The sequence below is a fragment of the Mauremys mutica genome, chromosome 1 (assembly GCF_020497125.1).
Source record: "Mauremys mutica isolate MM-2020 ecotype Southern chromosome 1, ASM2049712v1, whole genome shotgun sequence".
In the NCBI taxonomy this organism is placed as follows: domain Eukaryota; kingdom Metazoa; phylum Chordata; order Testudines; family Geoemydidae; genus Mauremys; species Mauremys mutica.
In genome coordinates, this window is record NC_059072.1 from 204,205,490 (window position 1) to 204,223,842 (window position 18,353).

General features: G+C 40.4%; 1 protein-coding gene across 1 annotated transcript in view; it reads right to left on the minus strand.

The window, feature by feature from the left end:
- Nucleotides 1-18,353, minus strand: part of BRWD1 (bromodomain and WD repeat domain containing 1) — a 138,707-nt gene that overhangs the window by 113,609 nt on the left and 6,745 nt on the right. The window contains exons 6-10 of the mRNA XM_045002492.1: nt 17,039-17,137; nt 16,199-16,359; nt 14,009-14,230; nt 6,738-6,838; nt 2,226-2,296 (exon numbers count right to left, since the gene is read on the minus strand). Of these exons, the coding sequence (XP_044858427.1) occupies nt 2,226-2,296; nt 6,738-6,838; nt 14,009-14,230; nt 16,199-16,359; nt 17,039-17,137 (654 nt within the window). The remainder of the gene's footprint in view (nt 1-2,225; nt 2,297-6,737; nt 6,839-14,008; nt 14,231-16,198; nt 16,360-17,038; nt 17,138-18,353) is intronic.

Genomic DNA, 18,353 nt, shown 5'->3' on the forward strand with positions numbered 1-18,353 from the left:
TCTGAAGTCTGGTCCTGAAGTTTTTTTGCTGCAGGATGGCCACCTTAAGATCTGCTATTGTGTAGCCAGGGAGGTTGAAGTGTTCTCCTACAGGTTTTTGTATATTGTCATTCCTAATATCTGATTTGTGTCCATTTATCCTTTTCCTTAGAGACTGTCCAGTTTGGCCGATGTACATAGCAGAGGGGCATTGCTGGCATATGATGGCGTACATTACATTGGTGGACGTGCAAGTGAATGAACCAGTGATGGTGTGGCTGATCTGGTTAGGTCCTGTGATGGTGTCGCTGGTGTAGATATGTGGGCAGAGTTGGCATCAAGGTTTGTTGCATGGATTGGTTCCTGAGCTAGGGTTACTATGGTGCGGTGTGCAGTTACTGGTGAGAATATGCTTCAGGTTGGCAGGTTGTCTGTGGGCGAGGACTGGCCTGCCACCCAAAGTCTGTGAAAGCGTGGGGTCATTGTCCAGGAGGGGTTGTAGATCCCTGATGATGCGTTGGAGGGGTTTTAGCTGGGGACTGTATGTGATGGCCAGTGGAGTCCTGTTGGTTTCTTTCTTGGGTTTGTCTTGCAATAGGAGGCTTCTGGGTACACATCTGGCTCTGTTGATCTGTTTCCTTATTTCCTCGTGTGGGTATTGTAGTTCTGAGAATGCTTGATGGAGTTTTTGTAGGTGTTGGTCTCTGTCTGAGGGGTTAGAGCAGATACGGTTGTACCTCAGTGCTTGGCTGTAGACAACGGATCGTGTGGTGTGCCCAGGATGGAAGCTGGAGGCATGAAGGTAGGCATAGCGGTCGGTAGGTTTTCGGTATAGGGTGTGTTAATGTGACCACCACTTATTTGCACCGTGGTGTCTAGGAAGTGGCCCTCCCGTGTAGATTGGTCCAGGCTGAGGTTGTTGGTGGGGTGAAAGCTGTTGAAATCGTGGTGGAATTTTTCCAGAGTCTCCTTCCCATGGGTCCAGATGATGGTGTCATCAATGTAGCGTAGGTAGAGAAGGGGCGTGAGTGGACGAGAGCCGAGGAAGTGTTGTTCCAGGTCGGCCATAAAAATGTTGGCATATTGTGGGGCCATGCGGGTGCCCATAGCGGTGCCACTGATCTGGAGATATATATTGTCATCAAATTTGAAATAGTTGTGTGTGAGGATAAAGGCACAGAGCTCAGCAACCAGTTGTGCTGTGGCATCATCAGGGATACTGTTCCTGACAGCTTGTATTCCATCAGTGTGTGGGATGTTTGTGTAGAGAGCCTCTACATCCATGGTGGCTAGGATGGAGTTTTCTGGAAGGTCTCCAATGCATTGTAGTTCTGATAATGCAAGAGATCATATAGTTCTCTAGGCTGGAGGTATCAATAGGGCATATCAGTCACGTTCTAGAATGTCATGTAAGAGCCCAACATTGTATTTACAGCTACACTCTTATTGCCCAACTAGAAAGAGTGCTCCAGAAGTAGCTGATGTGCTCAGCACAGGAAAGGGCAAAGTAACTTGCAAGGTTCAGTTGTAACAAGTTCTTTGTTAAGAAAGTCTTGTCCATTCTTTCCCAGATGCTAAATGTTATTCGTCTGCTGGCCTGATCGGCTGTCCCAGATGCACTACTTGCCTGGAGCCTGCATCCAAGGTATTATGGAAAGGTTGCAAGGTTCATCTGTGTCTCTGACAACTACCCCATGCTGCTCATCCATGTGGATACTTATGATACTGCCAGGTATAACCCTAATCAGATCAGCAACAACTACAGGGATCTCGGAGCAAGTGTGAAGGAGTCAGGGGTGCAGATTTAGATTAGATATTGGACTAGATGACCTCCTGAGGTCCCTTCCAACCCTGATAATCTATGAGTCTAAAAACCTAACTGTAAGAGTTGTTAAACATTGGAATAGGCTTCTGCAAGAGATTGTACAATCCTTGTCACTGGAGATTTTTAAAAACAGGTTGGACAAACATCTGTCAGGGATGGTCAAGGTATGCCTTGGGGCAGAGGGCTGAACTAGATAACCTCTAGGCCCATTCTAGCCCTACATTTCTATGATTCTATAAAACAAGGTTTTGTACAAAAGAACAGGATAAAGTTATATGGATCCTTACATCCAATTCTGGAGTGTAAGGAGAGGAATAATAAGATTTATTACAAGTGTAGGACAGTTGAAATTGACAGAATGTTTCTGTAGATTAGTGGAAAAAATGAAAAAATGGCCAATATCAACGTGCATACAACTTACCAACGCTAAAAGAAGAACAAAGCATCTGAACTCCAGGCCTGGATTTCTCTGTAAACTTCACTGGCCGATTACTTTAAAAGAAAAAAGTTGCAGAAAAATCAGGACATGCAATGTAAAGATTAAAGGGTAACACAATCTTCTAAAATCTGAGTCCACATTGCCAAAAACACACGCACAATCACCAATGTCAAGGATCTAAAGTGATGTACGTTTTCTTCGTGAGAAGTCGGAATTACAGTAAGATCAGTTTCCATCCAAGACATCAAATTACTGTGTGTTTGATTTTTGTGGGGGGAGGAGAGGGGGGAAAAGAGGGTGTCATAAACAGATAGTTAAGGGTTAAAGTCTCTTTTACCTGTAAAGGGTTAACAAGCTCAGTAACCTGATGAACACCTGACCAGAGGACGAATCAAGGGACAGGATAATTTCAAATCTCTGTGGAGGGAAGCCTTTGTCTGTGTTTCTTTGTTTGGAGTTAGTCTCTTTTTGGATTTAAGAGAGGCCAGTCATATCCTTCAAGTTCTCCAAGTTTCCTGAAATAGCCTCTTCTATTCAATATAGTGAGTATTAGTTAAAAAGGCGGATTAGTCTTTTGAGTTGCTTTCTGTATTTGCAATTGTGTGTTTGCTGGATAAATTCTTTATTCCTGTTTGCTGTTACTTTGATTATTCTGAGGAGGGGGAAGGCTCTCCAGGTTTATAAGTCAGACACTGTGATATTTTCCATCCTGGTATTACAGAGATAGTGTACTTTCTTTCTTTCTTTAATAAAATCTTTTCTTTTTTAGAACTTGATTGATTTCTTCCCTTGTTTGGATTTTCAGGGGAAGGGAAGGGGGAAAAAGTGAATCCCTCTTTGTTTGATTCAAGGAGTTTGAATCAAGGTATCTCTCCCAAGGACAAGGGGAGGGGGAAGAAGGTGGGGGAAATGGATTATTTCCCTTTGTGCTGAGATTCAAGGTGTTTGGATCTGTGTTCCCCAGGGAAAGTTTTTGGGGGAACAGGGAGTGTGTCAGACACTTAAAACTTGACTGGTGGCAGCGAGAACCAGATCTAAACTAGAATTTTAGTTTAGAGGAGTCCATGCAGGTCCCCATCTTGTAAACGCTAAAGTTCAAAGTGGGGAATAAACCTATGACAGAGGGGCTGTTGATTAATCGCAGTTAACTCATGCGATTAACTCAAAAAAATTAATCGCAATTAATCACAGTTTTAATCGCACTCAAACAATAGAACACCAATTGAAATTTGAGTATTTTGGATGTTTTTCTACATTTTCATATAGTATTCTGTGCTGTAACTCAAATCAAAGTGTATATTGTTTATTACAAATATTTGCACTGTAAAAATCATAAAAAATAGTATTTTTCAATTGACCTCATACTAGTACTGTAGTGCAATCTCTTTGTCGTGAAAGTACAACTTACAAATATAGGGTTTTTTTTGTTATATAACTGCACTCAAAAACAAAACAATGTAAAACTTCAGAGTGTACAAGTTCACTCCGTTCTACTTCTTATTCAGCCAATCGCTAAGACAAACAAGTTTGTTTACATTTAGGGGAGATAATGCTGCCCACTTCTTATTTACAATGTCACCAGAAAGTGAGAACAGGTATTTGCATGGCACTTTTGTAGCTGGCATTGCAAGGTATTTACGTGCCAGATATTTTAAACATTCATAGGCCCTTTCATGCTTCGGACACCATTCCAGAGAACATGCTTCCATGCTGATGATGCTCGTTAAAAAAAAAAAATGTGTTAATTAAATTTGTGACAGAATTCTCACCCAAGGAATTCAATGTCCCATGTTCTATTTTACCTGCATTCCACCACATATTTCATGTTATAGCAGTCTCAGATGGATGACCCAGCCCATGTTGTTGATTTTAAGAAGACTTTCATGGCACATTTGACAAAAACGCAAAGAAGGTACCAATGTGAAATTTCTAAAGATAGCTACAGCACTCAACCCAAGGTTTAAGAATCTGAAGTGCCTTCCAAAATCTGAGAGGGACGAGGTGTGGAGCATGGTTTCAGAAGTCTTTAAAGAGCAACACTCCGATGCAGAAACTACAGAACCCAAACCACCAAAAAAGAAAATCAACTTTCTGCTGGTGACATCTGACTCAGATAATGAAAATGAACGTGCGTCAGTCTGCACTGCTTTGGATTGTTATCAAGCAGAACCCATCATCAGCATGGACGCATATCCCCTGGAATGGTAGTTGAAGCATAAAGGGACATATGAATCTTTAGCACATCTCTCATGTAAACATCTTGCAACACCTGCTACAAACAGTGCCATGAGAACACCTGTTCTCACTTTCAGGTCACATTGTAAACAAGAAGGGGGCAGTATTATCTTCTTCAAACTTGTTTGTCTGGGTGATTGGCTGAACAAGAAGTAGGACTGAGTGGACCTGCAGGCTCTAAAATTTTATGTTGTTTTATTTTTGACTGTAGTTTTTTTGTACATAATTCTACATTTGTAAGTTCAACTTTCATAATAAAGAGATTGCACTATAGTACTTGTATGAGGTGAATTGAAAAATACTATTTCTTTTGTTTTTATACAGGGCAAATACTTGCAAAAAAATAAATAAATATACCTCTACCTCGATATAACGCTGTCCTTGGGAGCCAAAAAAATCTTACCTTGTTATAGGTGAAACCGCGTTATATCAAACTTGCATTCATCAACCGGAGTGCGCAGCCCTCCCCCCCCGCAGCACTGCTTTACCGCGTTATATCCAAATTTGTGTTATATTGGGTCGCGTTATATCGAGGTAGAGGTTTATAGTGAGCACTATACTCTTTGTATTCTGTGTTGTAATTTAAATCAATATATTTGAAAATGTAGAAAACATCCAAAAAATATTTAAATAAATGGTATTTTACTGCTGTTAAATCACGCGATTAATTTTTTTAATCACTTGACAGTCCTAATTTTTTTTTAAATCTATTCATGAATTTATGAATACACACCCTGAAAGAGCAGAGGTAATATGGAGTTCCCCAGAGTTTGCGTTTTCTCTCCTTTGCAAATCTGATTTACACACTCCATGACATGTCCAATAAGTACTATGCTGGAGACACTGCACCACATACGGCGCTTGGCCTACAGGGGTAAGGTATTTCCCAGGATTCTGCAGTTTCATGTAATTTTATGAGGTGTAAAACAGGTTTAAAAATCAAAGTTTTGCAAAGATATGCAACTGTTGAGTAAAACGCTTGGTTTCATGCTCTGTGATGATGCAGTGTCACCAGCTAAGCATGTATTGTAATCACTCATGGAACAGATACTGATAAATATGGATCTGGGAGAGATAAAAAGGTAAGATTTAAAAAAAAAAAGTCAGTTATATGCCCAACTTTGTTAATTAAGGAAAAAAATCCTGCAACTGAAATGCTGTTCTACTCCAAAAATTAACTGTACAAATGGCATTGTATGTTTCCATGTTAATTACCTTAATGACTTCCAGAACACGTTTTTTGTTTACAAAACCCCCTCCTATTATAAAGGCAAGAACTGTGTTTTATGTTTGTACATCACCCAGCACAATGGGGGCCAAATCCTGATTGGGGACTTTGGACAATATTAAATGTAAAGTGCTTTGAGATCTACAGTTGAAATGCACTATAGAAGTAAATATTACTTATATTTATTTTTTAAAAACTTATTTTTAAACTACTAGCCCTATAAACTAAAACTGGGAACAGAGAGTGAACCTGAGACTTTTCTGTGTCACATATCCGTAAAATGCTCTTTGGGCCAAATTGTGACTTAGTAACACCTTTGCAACTACACTGACTTCACTGGCACAGGCGTAAATGACTTCTTTTCACAATCTGAATTACAGGCTTTTTTGATCAAGTACTGGAAGTTTCCACATTAGACATACTGGAACAGTTCAACAAATTTGAGGATTCTGTATTAGATATTATGAACACTTCCATGGAATAATGTTAAATATATTCTGATCATGTATTTCTGCTTAGTACTAGGAATAGCCTAATTACTAATTTAGTAAACAAATTTCATACCAAAACTGTAAATTGTGTCAGTTATGAATTGAACATGGTAACAGCATCTTTTAAATACATTTGTACACACAAGTTTCATGGAATGAACAAAAGTAGGGGGTCCCAGAACAACAGGACTGTCAAACTCAAAGACAGCAAAAATACCTTTACTATATGGGTCTAATATACTAAGATTTTCAATTTTACTTTTCCCACAGTGTTTCTAATGTTGTAAGAATCTAGTGAATTGGTTTGTTCGTTCCTCAGGACAATGAATCGAGCACAATTCTGTAATCAATGCAGTGTGTAATGGCACTTAAAAATATTCTGTAGGCTGCTGTATGGGATATTTTAAAGCTTTTCTATGTGTAAACATCAAAAGATTATTTATATTCAACAAGTCAATTTACACTCCCTAAAATAACTGCCATCTTATAATCAAGAAAGGGAAGATATCTGAAGAGCTAAACAGCAACCCACTTACATACCTGAATTTCATGGAATCTGCATCCCATTGCCAAAAGCAAACTGTTCCATCTGCACCAGTAGAGACCATGTAGCGCATGGAGCCTTTGACCATTGGACTAAACTAAAGTTAAAGCCATACACAAGAAATGTTAAGCTAAAAACTTGCAATTTTTTTTAATGACAATGTTCCATTTGAAATTCCATAAGAAAGAAAATAAGTTAACTTTTTTACAAGTTCATATAATTTTGTAATTATTCTAGATTCTAATGAATGGGAACAGTTGAAATTCAATTGCTGACACATACAACAAAGTTATAGGTCCTGAAATAGAAGGTTTGCATCTTAAATTTCCTTTTTAAGTTGGGTTTCTCTTGTGTATTCCAGCCATAACTATATTTAAAAGAAAAAAGAGGAAAGTGCAAGAGATGTTTTACTCCTTTTAAAAATCTCAATTGACTATTGCAGTTCACTGAAAATGTCAGTGAATCTTTCTAGGTAGCAAACACAGCATTCTAAAGACAGTGGAGGAAATCTGCTCTAAGCAGGTACTTGTTATACATTGTTTTAACCAGGTCACACACTTAAACTAGCATTATCTAACCATTTACAGGTAACTTGCTCTGTACATGTAAGTTCACATGCTGACGCTTTTCTTTAAGGATACTGATTCAAACCTACGCAGGTGACTACCTCTTTAAAAAGAGCTACACAGGAGATGTGAAAAGCAACATACACAGTGGTTAACTTTTTCAACTCTTCCCAAAACCAAAAACCTTATCCAATTTTGTAAAAGTAGTATTAAAGTCACAAAGCTTAGCTACAGCCAACAAGAAAAAAGTCAACACAACTGTCTCAGGTACAAATACTCAACAAATCCACCAGCCTACTCGTATTCTGCATTTTAAAAGTCATGTATAATGGGTGCTGAGACAAAGCAATGCTTACAAGCACCACAAACTGTGCAGGAATGAAAAGGAACCTCAACTCCAGAGTGCTGGAGGGAAACAGAATTGGGTGAAAAAGAGCTTATCTTCTATTGATTTCTGTAAGACAAGGGTGTGGTAAAGATGCCAGCCTTCCGCTCCTCTTCCCCAAACCAGCCTGCACTGGTGGCAAATTGTATAAATTTTCTAATAAATAACCTGCTGTATGATTTGTTAAAAGTGCAATTATAAGGTCCTAAAATATGCCAAGTTTGAAAGACTATGATTAAAACACAGTACTCACATTAAAGTACATTATATATTGAAAGTAGAGAATAGATTACCTACTACACACAACAGAACATACAGAATACACTTATGATTGTTTATTCCCAAAATACGAGTCCTATGTTTGCGTGTTTTAAGATAAAGTCAGAAACTGGACTGCTGTTTCTCAAGCATAGGGTGTTTTTCTTAACACATTATCAAATCAATTTAATTCTGAAATAAAGTATTGGAATATTTTATGGTATAAGTTTAAAATAAATTGATATTAAACCTGAGAAATAGTTCTTTGAAAGGAATATTCCCCTGCAATATTCACAACATCCTAACATGCAAGTGGGATGTGAAACTGATTAGTCTATTTTTACTCTAAACTGAGAGAAATGGAAACAATGTAAGTGACAAGAGTACAATATTTTAAAGTCTTGATTTTAATAATTTATGTAGACATAAAACAGTTGAGGTAGTGTGTTTTCGTGCATATGAGTTTTATTTTTGTTTTGTATCATTCAGTATTAATGTATTTTCTCTTAAATGAAATATGTAAATTTTACCCTAATATTGTCCTTTTATTAAAAAAGAACCAAAACTATTATTTCATTAACTTCAGTGGGAGAAGGGGTTATGTCAGAAAACCACAGTAACTTTCATTAGGTCCCCCTCCGCAATGGATTTAGAAGCCAAACTTTAGGCACCTATAGTTTTGAAAATTCTGACCTTAGTACCGGTAAATATGTCAATACCATACATACACTTTGAAAGAAAATTCAGTCATGTCAAAACCACAAAGTTTAAAATAACCTGCCACATTTACCTGCCACTACTGCTGCTCCCCCTCCAACCTATCAGAACATCAATTTGCTGTAAAATTTTTACTGGATGAATTAGGAGTTATTTGTCTCAAAGTAATTTGTCTCAAAATACAAAAGTAGTAACTAATTTTCACTGTCAGAGGGTATTAACATAACAGAGTCATTAAGTCCAGGCTCTTATCACACGGGCAGCAGAATTTCCCTAGACTTTGGCCACCAACTGAGAGAGTCAGGTACTTGTCCTCCTATAGGCTAGCTAATCTTAGTGCTTCCTCTGACTAGTCTAACTGCTATTACTGAATTAATTTCTCTTTAGCTTTCCTGACTGAACACAAAAACATCCCTGGTCATGTCTACACTAAAGGCATTACAGCAGCACAGCTACACCACTGAAGCTATTGTTACCTACCAGCTCTGTGTTCTGGGGAACCAGAGTGCAGTACCCAGCCTGTCTGACTCATGAAAGACCTTCCCCCCACCCAGCCTCTGCTTGAACCAAAGCCGAACAGAAGACAGACTTAGAAAAAGCAATGAAAAAGCAGTAGGGGAGACACAAACACCTCTGGACAAGGATGACAGGATTAAGGAAACTCCCCTAGCCTCATCTGCATCAAAGATGGGACAGGGAGGCATCTCCATTAGCATACAGAATAGAGAACAGAGATTCCAAGGCAAGAACCACACTGAACTATGGGACCAGAAAAGCACTGCATCATAGGGGATCTCTGCTCCAGATGTTAATGAACCCACACCTGCACATACCCAGCTCAGTAGTTATCAGACCCATTCTAGTAATAAATCCTTTACTGGTATCCAAAATACTGAAGCTGCCTAATTGCATTGGGAGCTCCCTGGAAAGAACACCGCCCATTGCAGGAATGATCAGCTCTTATTGTCTAGCCTGAACAAAACAACTTTGGTATACACCTCTACCCCGATATAACCCTGTCCTCGGGAGCCAAAAAAAATGTATCGCGTTATGGGTGAAACCGCGTTATATTGAACTTGCTTTGATCCGCCGGAGCACGCAGCCCCGTCCGCCCCGGAGCGCTGCTTTACCGCGTTATATCTGAATGCGTGTTATATCGGGTCGCATTATATCGGGGTAGAGGTGTATTCCCATGAGCCATCAGTTTACCCATAAACAAATCCAGTGTTCTCCCTTGAACCATTGTTATTTCCCTACAAAAACTCCTACCCATACTCAATAAGTGTTTTGATGTCTGGATCCAAAATCTGCATCAGTTCCATTGGGACTTCATCTTCTCCTGACTGATCGTGCTGGGGGCTCTGCCTGTCTCCAGCACTCCGATCCCTCAGCTACCACCACCACCTGGGAACTCCAATTGATTCAAGCTTCATGGAGTGATGAGAACCCATCTCTCTCGATACACCCTTCTGACCCTGACTTGCAAGATCAGTTATAGTTTTCTAAATCTAACTTTTATAATTAAATTTAAGTTAGATTTAATATTATAACTGTTTTGGTTTTTTGGCTCCCCTATAATTATTACCTGGCAATAAATAACTTTCATGGTTAAGCTGGTTGCTTCTCTCTCCCTCCCTCTCGTGGGTGTTTTTTTGGCTTCCTCATTCCCTCTGCAGCAATGCTCCTCATACCTAAAATAAAGATGCCTGCAGCGCACAAAAATCCTGTGGGGTTTGCTCATTGGGTGGGTTACTACCAGAACAATTGTAATGTGAAAGTGGGGATAGGGAATGAAAATGGGACATATGAGTCTGCTGAGTCCAGGGGCATATAAGGGTGGCAGATTGAAAGTGCTGCTCGATCCAGCTTGTTCAGGAATACTCTATTCCGGTGCAGTGCCCATGGCATTTGAGGGTGACAGCTTGGAGGTGCTGTTCAACCCAGCCTGCTGAATCCAAGGGCCTATGAGGGTGACAGCTTGGAAATGCTGCTCGACTCAGCCTACTAGGTTTATGTTTTATGTCCCACAGTGACATAAAAGGAGTTAGCTTGGGAGTGCTGATTAATCCAGTCCTCTCAGGTCTGGTCTACACTACGAGTTTATCTCAAATTTAGCAGCGTTAAACCGAATTAATCCTGCACCCGTCCACACAACGAAGCCCTTTACTTCGATATAAAGGGCTCTTAATATTGATATCTGTACTCCACCCCAACGAGAGGAGTAACGCTGAAATCGGTTTTGCCATTTCAAATTAGGGTTAGTGTAGCTGCAATTCAATGGTATTGGCCTCTGGGAGCTATCCCACAGTGCACCATTGTGACCACTCTGGACAGCAATCTGAACTCGGATGCACTGGCCAGGTAGACAGGAAAAGCCCCGCAAACTTTTGAATTTCATTTCCTGTTTGCCCAGCGTGGAGCGCTGATCAGCACAGGTGACCATGCAGACTCAGAATCAAAAAAGAGCTCCAGCATGGACCGTACAGGAGATACTGAATCTGATCTCTGTATGGGGAGATGAATCTGTTCTATCAGAACTCCGTTCCAATAGACGAAATGCCAAAACATTTGAAAAAATCTCCAAGGCTATGATGGACAGAGGCCACAACAGGGACTCGACACAGTGCTGAAACTTAAGGAGCTGAGACAAGTGTACCAGAAAGCCAAAGAATGAAATGGATGCTCACGGAGGGAGGGGCGACTGATGACTGTAGCTATCCCACAGTTCCCGCACTCTCTGATAACCATTTGAATTCTTGGCTGAGCTCCCAAAGCCTGAAGGGTCAAAAACATTGTTGCGGGTGGTTCGGGGTATACGTCGTCGCCCGCACCCCACCCCCCACTCTCTCCATGAAAGCAAAGGGAAAAAAATTATTTCTCGCCTTTTTTCAATGTCACCATATGTCTACTGGATGCTGCTGGCAGACACAGTGCTGCAGCGCTGCACAGCAGCATTCCCTTCCCTTGCGGACGGCAGACGGTACAGTATGACTGATATCCGTCATCGTCATCCTGTGAGTGCTCCTGGCTGGCCTCGGTGAGGTCGGCCGGGAGCGCCTGGGCAAAAATTGGAATGGCTCCAGGTCATTCTCTTCTTTAAGCTTTGTCTAATGGAAATTCACTCCTGCCTGGAATATCATAGCAGCTGGAGGCTGCCCTCCCCTTCCCCTTTGATCTCTGCTTGCGGAGGCAATAAAGTTAGTGTTGTTTCTTATTCATGCATTCTTTATTACTTCATCACACAAATGGGGGGATAACTGCCATGGTAGCCCAGGAGGGGTGAGGGAGGAGGGAAGCAACAGGTGGGGTTGTTGTAGGGGCACCCCCTAGAATGGCATGCAGCTCATCATTTCTGCGGGATGTCTGGGGCTCTGACGCAGAGCAGCCGGTTGCCTCTCTGGTTCTTTACTAGGCTTGCCTGATATTCTAGGCAGGACTGACTCTCCATTAGACAAAACTTAAAGAAGAGAATGACCTGGGGAGTCATTCCCATTTTTGTTTATGCGCCCCCGACCGACCTCACCGAGGCCGGCCAGAAGCACCCATGACAGCAGCGACGGTAGAGTAGGACTGGTAACTGTCATTGTCAACTTGCAAAGCAGCAGACGGTACAGTAGAGCTGGTAACCGTCTTTTCTAACTTGCAAAAGGCAAGGGGATGCCGCTGTGTAGCACTGCAGTACCGCATCTGCCAGCAGCATCCTGTAGACATACGGTGACAGTGAAAGAAGGCTGAACGGGCTCCATGGTTGCCGTGCTATGGCGTCTGCCTTGGCAATCCAGGGAAAAGGGCGCGAAATGATTGTCTGATGTTGCTTTCACGGAGGGAGGATTAACTGACGACATTTACCCAGAATCACCCGCAACACTGTTTTTGCCCCATCATGCATTGGGATCTCAATCCAGAATTTCAATGGGCGGGGGAGACTGCGGAAACTATGGGATAGCTACCCACAGTGCAATGCTCTGGAAATCTACGCTAGCCTCAGTACATGGATGCACACCTCCAAATTAATGTGCTTAGTGTGGCTGCATGCACTCGACTTTATACAATCTGTTTCCAAAAATTGGTTTCTGTAAAAATCGGAATAATCCCATAGTGCAGACATACCCTCAGACACGCTCTGTTAATGTTTGTGTGTGTTCGTTCATCTGATTCTAGGGCTGGAAGAACCCAGCCCTGGGGAACGTCGGTCCTGCAGGATAGCTCCATTGGGAGGGAACTTGCAGAAGGGAGAAGTAGAGCTCCGTATGAGAACACAAGTGACAAAAGCAGTACATTGATAGAATTACAGAAACCCTCCTGTCCCAAGAAGAGTAACCCTAATAAATGAGCATACCCCAAAGTAACAGGCAAATCTGGTAATACTATGCCACTCTAACCCTGTAGCATAGACACAGACTACAGTTATGGAATGGGTTTTTCCTGTCACTGTAATAACTCCAACTTCCAAAGCAGCAGTAGCTAGGTCAATGTAAGAACTTTTTTTGTTGACCTAGCTATGTCTACCCCAGGGATTAGGTTGGCACAGCTATGGTGCTCAGGTGTAGATTTTTCCACACCCCTGAATGCCGTAGCTTTGTTGACCTAAGTTTTGAGGATAGATCAGGCCTATATTTTTTGTCCAATTTATCTCAGATTTTGTTTATAGGTTAAGTCAGCCTACTGCCTTCGAGTTTGCTTTTTTTATAAATGGAATTCTGTGATTTGAGAGCCACATGGGGCCGTGACTGGCTTCCTTTCTTCACAACATCTGAACTTGCTGAAAATTAAGTGTTTAATGTCTAAACTTCTTTCTTTGATTTTTGAACATGTCTTGCACTTCAATTTGCTGGAACACTTATAAATATTTTCATATGTACTTTCCTCAAGTCAAGACCTTCACAATATTTAAGCACTGCATGAGGTTTTTTTTTTTTTTTTTTAAACACTACTATCAGCCAAAATTCTAGCTAGTTAGAAGTGTAGGGTGTGTCAATCAGGCTGAGGCAAGAGAACAGCAAAATAAATCTGACTCCTGAATGTTGTCTTTTACCGTATTGCTGTTTGCTTCTATTTGGACAACACTTTTCACTTATATACATTTGTCAAAATAAGATACCAGATTTTTATCCAATACTACAATTCTTACTAACAGCGAAATAAAACCAGAAGATCAAATAAAACACGTTACCTTCTGTTTTACACTAAAACTGTCAATGTTTTTTACAATGAATTTAGAGGCATAAAAAACTAATCATTATGGGGTATTAGTATGTTTTTAATGCTTGTGTGCTATTAGATGTTGATAACACAAAGCTACAAGACGAAGGATAGACATGCCCATTAATTAGAAATATACCTGTAAAGATGTAATGGATCCCGTGTGTCCCTGGAGCACAGCAACTGGTGCACAAGTTCTCAGACACCATACCCTGATCATTTTATCACAGCTTCCAGCTGCAATCATAGTGTTTTCATAATTCACAGCCATATCAGAAATCTCAGCTGAATGACCTCGTAGTGTGGTGAGCAACCGGCCATTGTGAGTTGACCAAATTTTCACCAAGCAATCATCTGAACCCTAAGAAAAAAGGGTTACAGAATCTGGCATAAGTTCAAGTTTATACATACTCAAGACACTATCTGCTTCAGTTTTGTCTTTAAAGATGATGAAATCCATTCTGAGTCTGGAAAATTAAGATTTTCTATTAAACCCAGCTTATGCTATTGGTGTTTATGGAATCTAAAATTTAGTCATATTGCATAGTGGCTCAAGTCACAAAAAGATGTAGGCACTTTGTCATCCTTTGGAATTCACAGCCCTGAATTAGGCACCCAGTCTGCTTATATAAAACAAGGGGAGAATTAAGCACTTAAGAATGGAATCCACAAAAACCAGTACACAGTGGAGAACATCTTAAATTAGCCAATAGGAAATACCGAGAAGGATGTGAACTAAACTCCATCCCTTACATCGAATTAGGCATCTATCTCTGCTTGGGATTCTCACCCATGAGCCCTCACCTGGAGTTAGGTGCCAAAGCTGTTTTTTCCAAGAAACAACCATGGGAAAGGGGAGGGAGGAGGAAGCAGCCTCCAACTTTTAGCCCAGTGGTTAGAGCACTCACCTGGGGTGTGGAAGACTCAATTTCCCCCTCTGCCTAACGTGGAGTAGGGACTTGAACTTGGATTTCCCACCTCTCAGGTGAGAGCCCTAGCCACTGGACTATAGAATATTTTGGTGTGGGTCTCAATCCCTCCTGTTGAGGCTATTCCACTGTGCATAAATAAATATTCACTGAGCCAAAGACAGAAAAAATGAGTACACCAGACTGTGGCTAGAACGCGGGGTTTTAGATCCATGTGCGGTCCTGCGTTAACATGGGGACCGCGTTATAGCGGGGACCGCGTTACCATGGATTCCAATGAAGGTAATTAAATTTGGGATCCATGCGTGGTCCCCCGCTATAACCGTATTCACACTATAAAGACACGCGTTCTAGCGAGGGTCTGATGTATAATCCAAGAGCTATGGCACTCACCAGAGAGGTAGGAAATCCAAGTTCAAATTTCTTTGCCACATCGGTATAGGAGAGAAACAAACAAGGAACTCCCACATGCAAGGGAGTGCTCTAGCCACTTGAATAAAGATAAGAGAGGCTGCCTCCTTTTCCCCCCACGCCATCAATTCCTCCCAGCATCAACAGAGTATTCTGGCATGCTCTGAGAACAACAACTGGATCAAGCCTCACAAGTGGGGCAACAACCAGCCTGAAGATCCTGCTGGGGCTTAGACATGAGAGAGGCACCTGGAGTGTGTGCATACTCATCAGCAGAAACCTAGGCATCTAGGGGACACTGCTGGTGGGAACTCAGACACTGGGGAATTTTAGACACCAGCTGAGCAGAGGTTTTGAGGATCTCAGTGGTGCCTAAATTCAACATTTAGGCATCTAACTTCTCTTTTAGCAGATTAAATCCTTCTGTTAATCTAGCCCTAAATGGAAAAAAGTTAGTTTCAGCCTGTTTGATAAAACAAAAGTGATCCCTTGTTATTTTGGCTTACTCTGAAGTTCACAGTACCTAGTTTCATCCAAATAGATAACAGCAGTTTTTTATATCAAACACAAGGAGAAGACATTTGAAATGACATCAAAATAATCTGTCTTTTTGTTAATTTTCTCTCCATTACCAAATCCACAATATAATGGCAGTTAAACAAAAGCTCTATACCATAAAACCAGCCACCTTCTCCACTATTCACAAACATGCAACACCCAAAACACAGAAATGTATCAGAGAAAAAAGCATGTATGTAGATATCAGTACCTAATAAGCAATAACGGCTAAGAGTTCAAAAATGCTCCCCTCCATACATATGCCCAACAGTTCACCCAAATGAAGTGCAGGAGCTCATTAGCTTTATTTCTAAACTTTAAATTTTGAGATCTGAATATTTCAGGCATAAATACTGAGCATTTAAAAGCTACTTTCTGATATCCAATTAGAAATAGTTCTTGAAGACCCAGCATTCACCGCATCAACTCACAGTAAATATTCTGTGTCCAGTCCTATCAAATGCAACACAGTAGACTGCAGAGAGATGGCCAAGAATACGCCTATGCATCCTTATGTGCTGATACATACTTCCTGGAAATGATGTTCTATATGTTGCACACCCAGTTAGTTGTTTTGCACGATTTACTTCCACTAAAACAGAAATGCAAATAGATTAAAGAATGCAAGCACAAAAAAAAATCGTCCTGTGAAAAGCCATGTTTAAAACTTATTTCCAGAGGGTTTAGATGATGATGATAAAAAAAACAGGTCTCCTGTAGATAGCCACTCTGTCTTGCTTCCATAACCAATAGATTACTGGATTTAGTAAAGTGACTCTCTAGCTTGTGTACAGAACTCCAAAGTTTATTCTGAGTTTGTGGGTTTATGTTACAAAGAAGTGGGGCAGCTTTTTAATTTATTCTCACCCCAGATAAAGTAGGTTTTTTTTTATACAAAGACAGACAGCATCTTCTACCTCACATTTTGCCATGTACTTTCATAAACAATAGAGTCCTTTTTACCAAACACCCCCTTGACTTGCAGATACCATAAGTATCTCTATTTGCTTATTAGTACACTGGGTTTTTTAAAGCAGAAAGACTTTCGTTTAGAATCTAACATCTTACTCCTGCAATGAATTCTATATGGGTGGACCCCTATGCTCATGCAGAGCCCCACTGAAGTAAAATGAAATTCTATAAGTAAACTTTTAGAGCTGGTTCTTAAATGCAATTTCCATTACTATTTATATGAAGAGAAGCATAGAGAACATAAGTGTCAAGAAATACATATCACACTGAAGTTAGAAGTGATTTTATCATCTACGTACCAAGGTTTGGTGGAGGGCCATAGTTTACAGGAACTTCAGGAGGTCTTCCTCTACGAAGAGCAGCTAAAGCAGAGCCCTTCCAAACAGTGTTCCTGCAATCTTTGACATCAATGTTAGTTGCATAGGAAGTTACCCATAAGAGCACATTTCAGAAAAGTGAAACAAACGCTACTGTTCTGAAATCCATTATAAAGTTTAGCAAAAACAGTAATGAATAAGCCTGCCAAAGGGCCTTGTACCGCAATATTAAATTTAATAAGAGCTGAAGGAGCTCAGAACCTCTCAACCTAAAACTTTCCAACAACAGTTTGAAAGCCTGTTTTTAAGACAGGTTACAACACTGTCCTGGCAAGGGAGGTTTGATAATGACACACAGTCACTTGCTCCAAAGGCTCAGAGGACTTTAATTATTTGTGAAGTACCAACATACTCATTTCTGCACAAAATACAGATGCTACATTTATACAGTAAATGATTTACTAATTGAGTTATTTGCATTATTGAGGTTGTGATAAAGCAACAAAATAACTCTGGCTATTCGAAGTGAACATATAAAGATTTTTTGCAAAATATATTTTTAGCAACATCTGTCTTCATAGCAGTTTACAGATAATAAAAATAAGATCACATATGTCTAGGTTATTCTTGAAAAGCATTATGGGTCCCTTTTTCAAAAAAAATGAAAGCACTTAAAGATTTATTTAAAACGAGAAGTTCCCCCTCAAAGAACTGCACTCTGTACTTCCAATATCACCATGAGAAACACTTTTTTACATGTTATATGTAAGTAGCTAGTACTGCAGATCGGGTTGCACAAACATTTCCATTCTACCCGTTTTATATCTTTCCAACATTGTCACCTTTTAGGCTGAAATTGTATAGGACTGTTTTCTGCCCAAAGGTGGCTTTTATTTAATTATTTTTAAATTTGTGCCAATGGGTCAGTTGTTTGACTACAGGAAGAGAGGAGATTTTCCCCAATATTAAAAGTTATTTATTTTAACAGGTCGAGTGCTGAAATGGCAGCAAGTCTGATTCACAACAAATGCAAAGTCATTGCCCCATTCACTGTGGAGCTAGTGAAGTGCAGAAGAGAGGTAACTGGGAAATGCAGTGGCATCCGCTAAAATAGTTCCACACCATAAAATGTTTTTTCAGTTAAAAAAAATACAAACCCCACAGAATTTCTCTCACATACAAATACACTAGAAAAACCTGAAGGTCTTATGGATTACTTAATCACCAGCCTAGCATTACTGTCAACTATCCACGATCAGAAATGAGGCCCCTGACTTCACATGTATTACTAAAATGT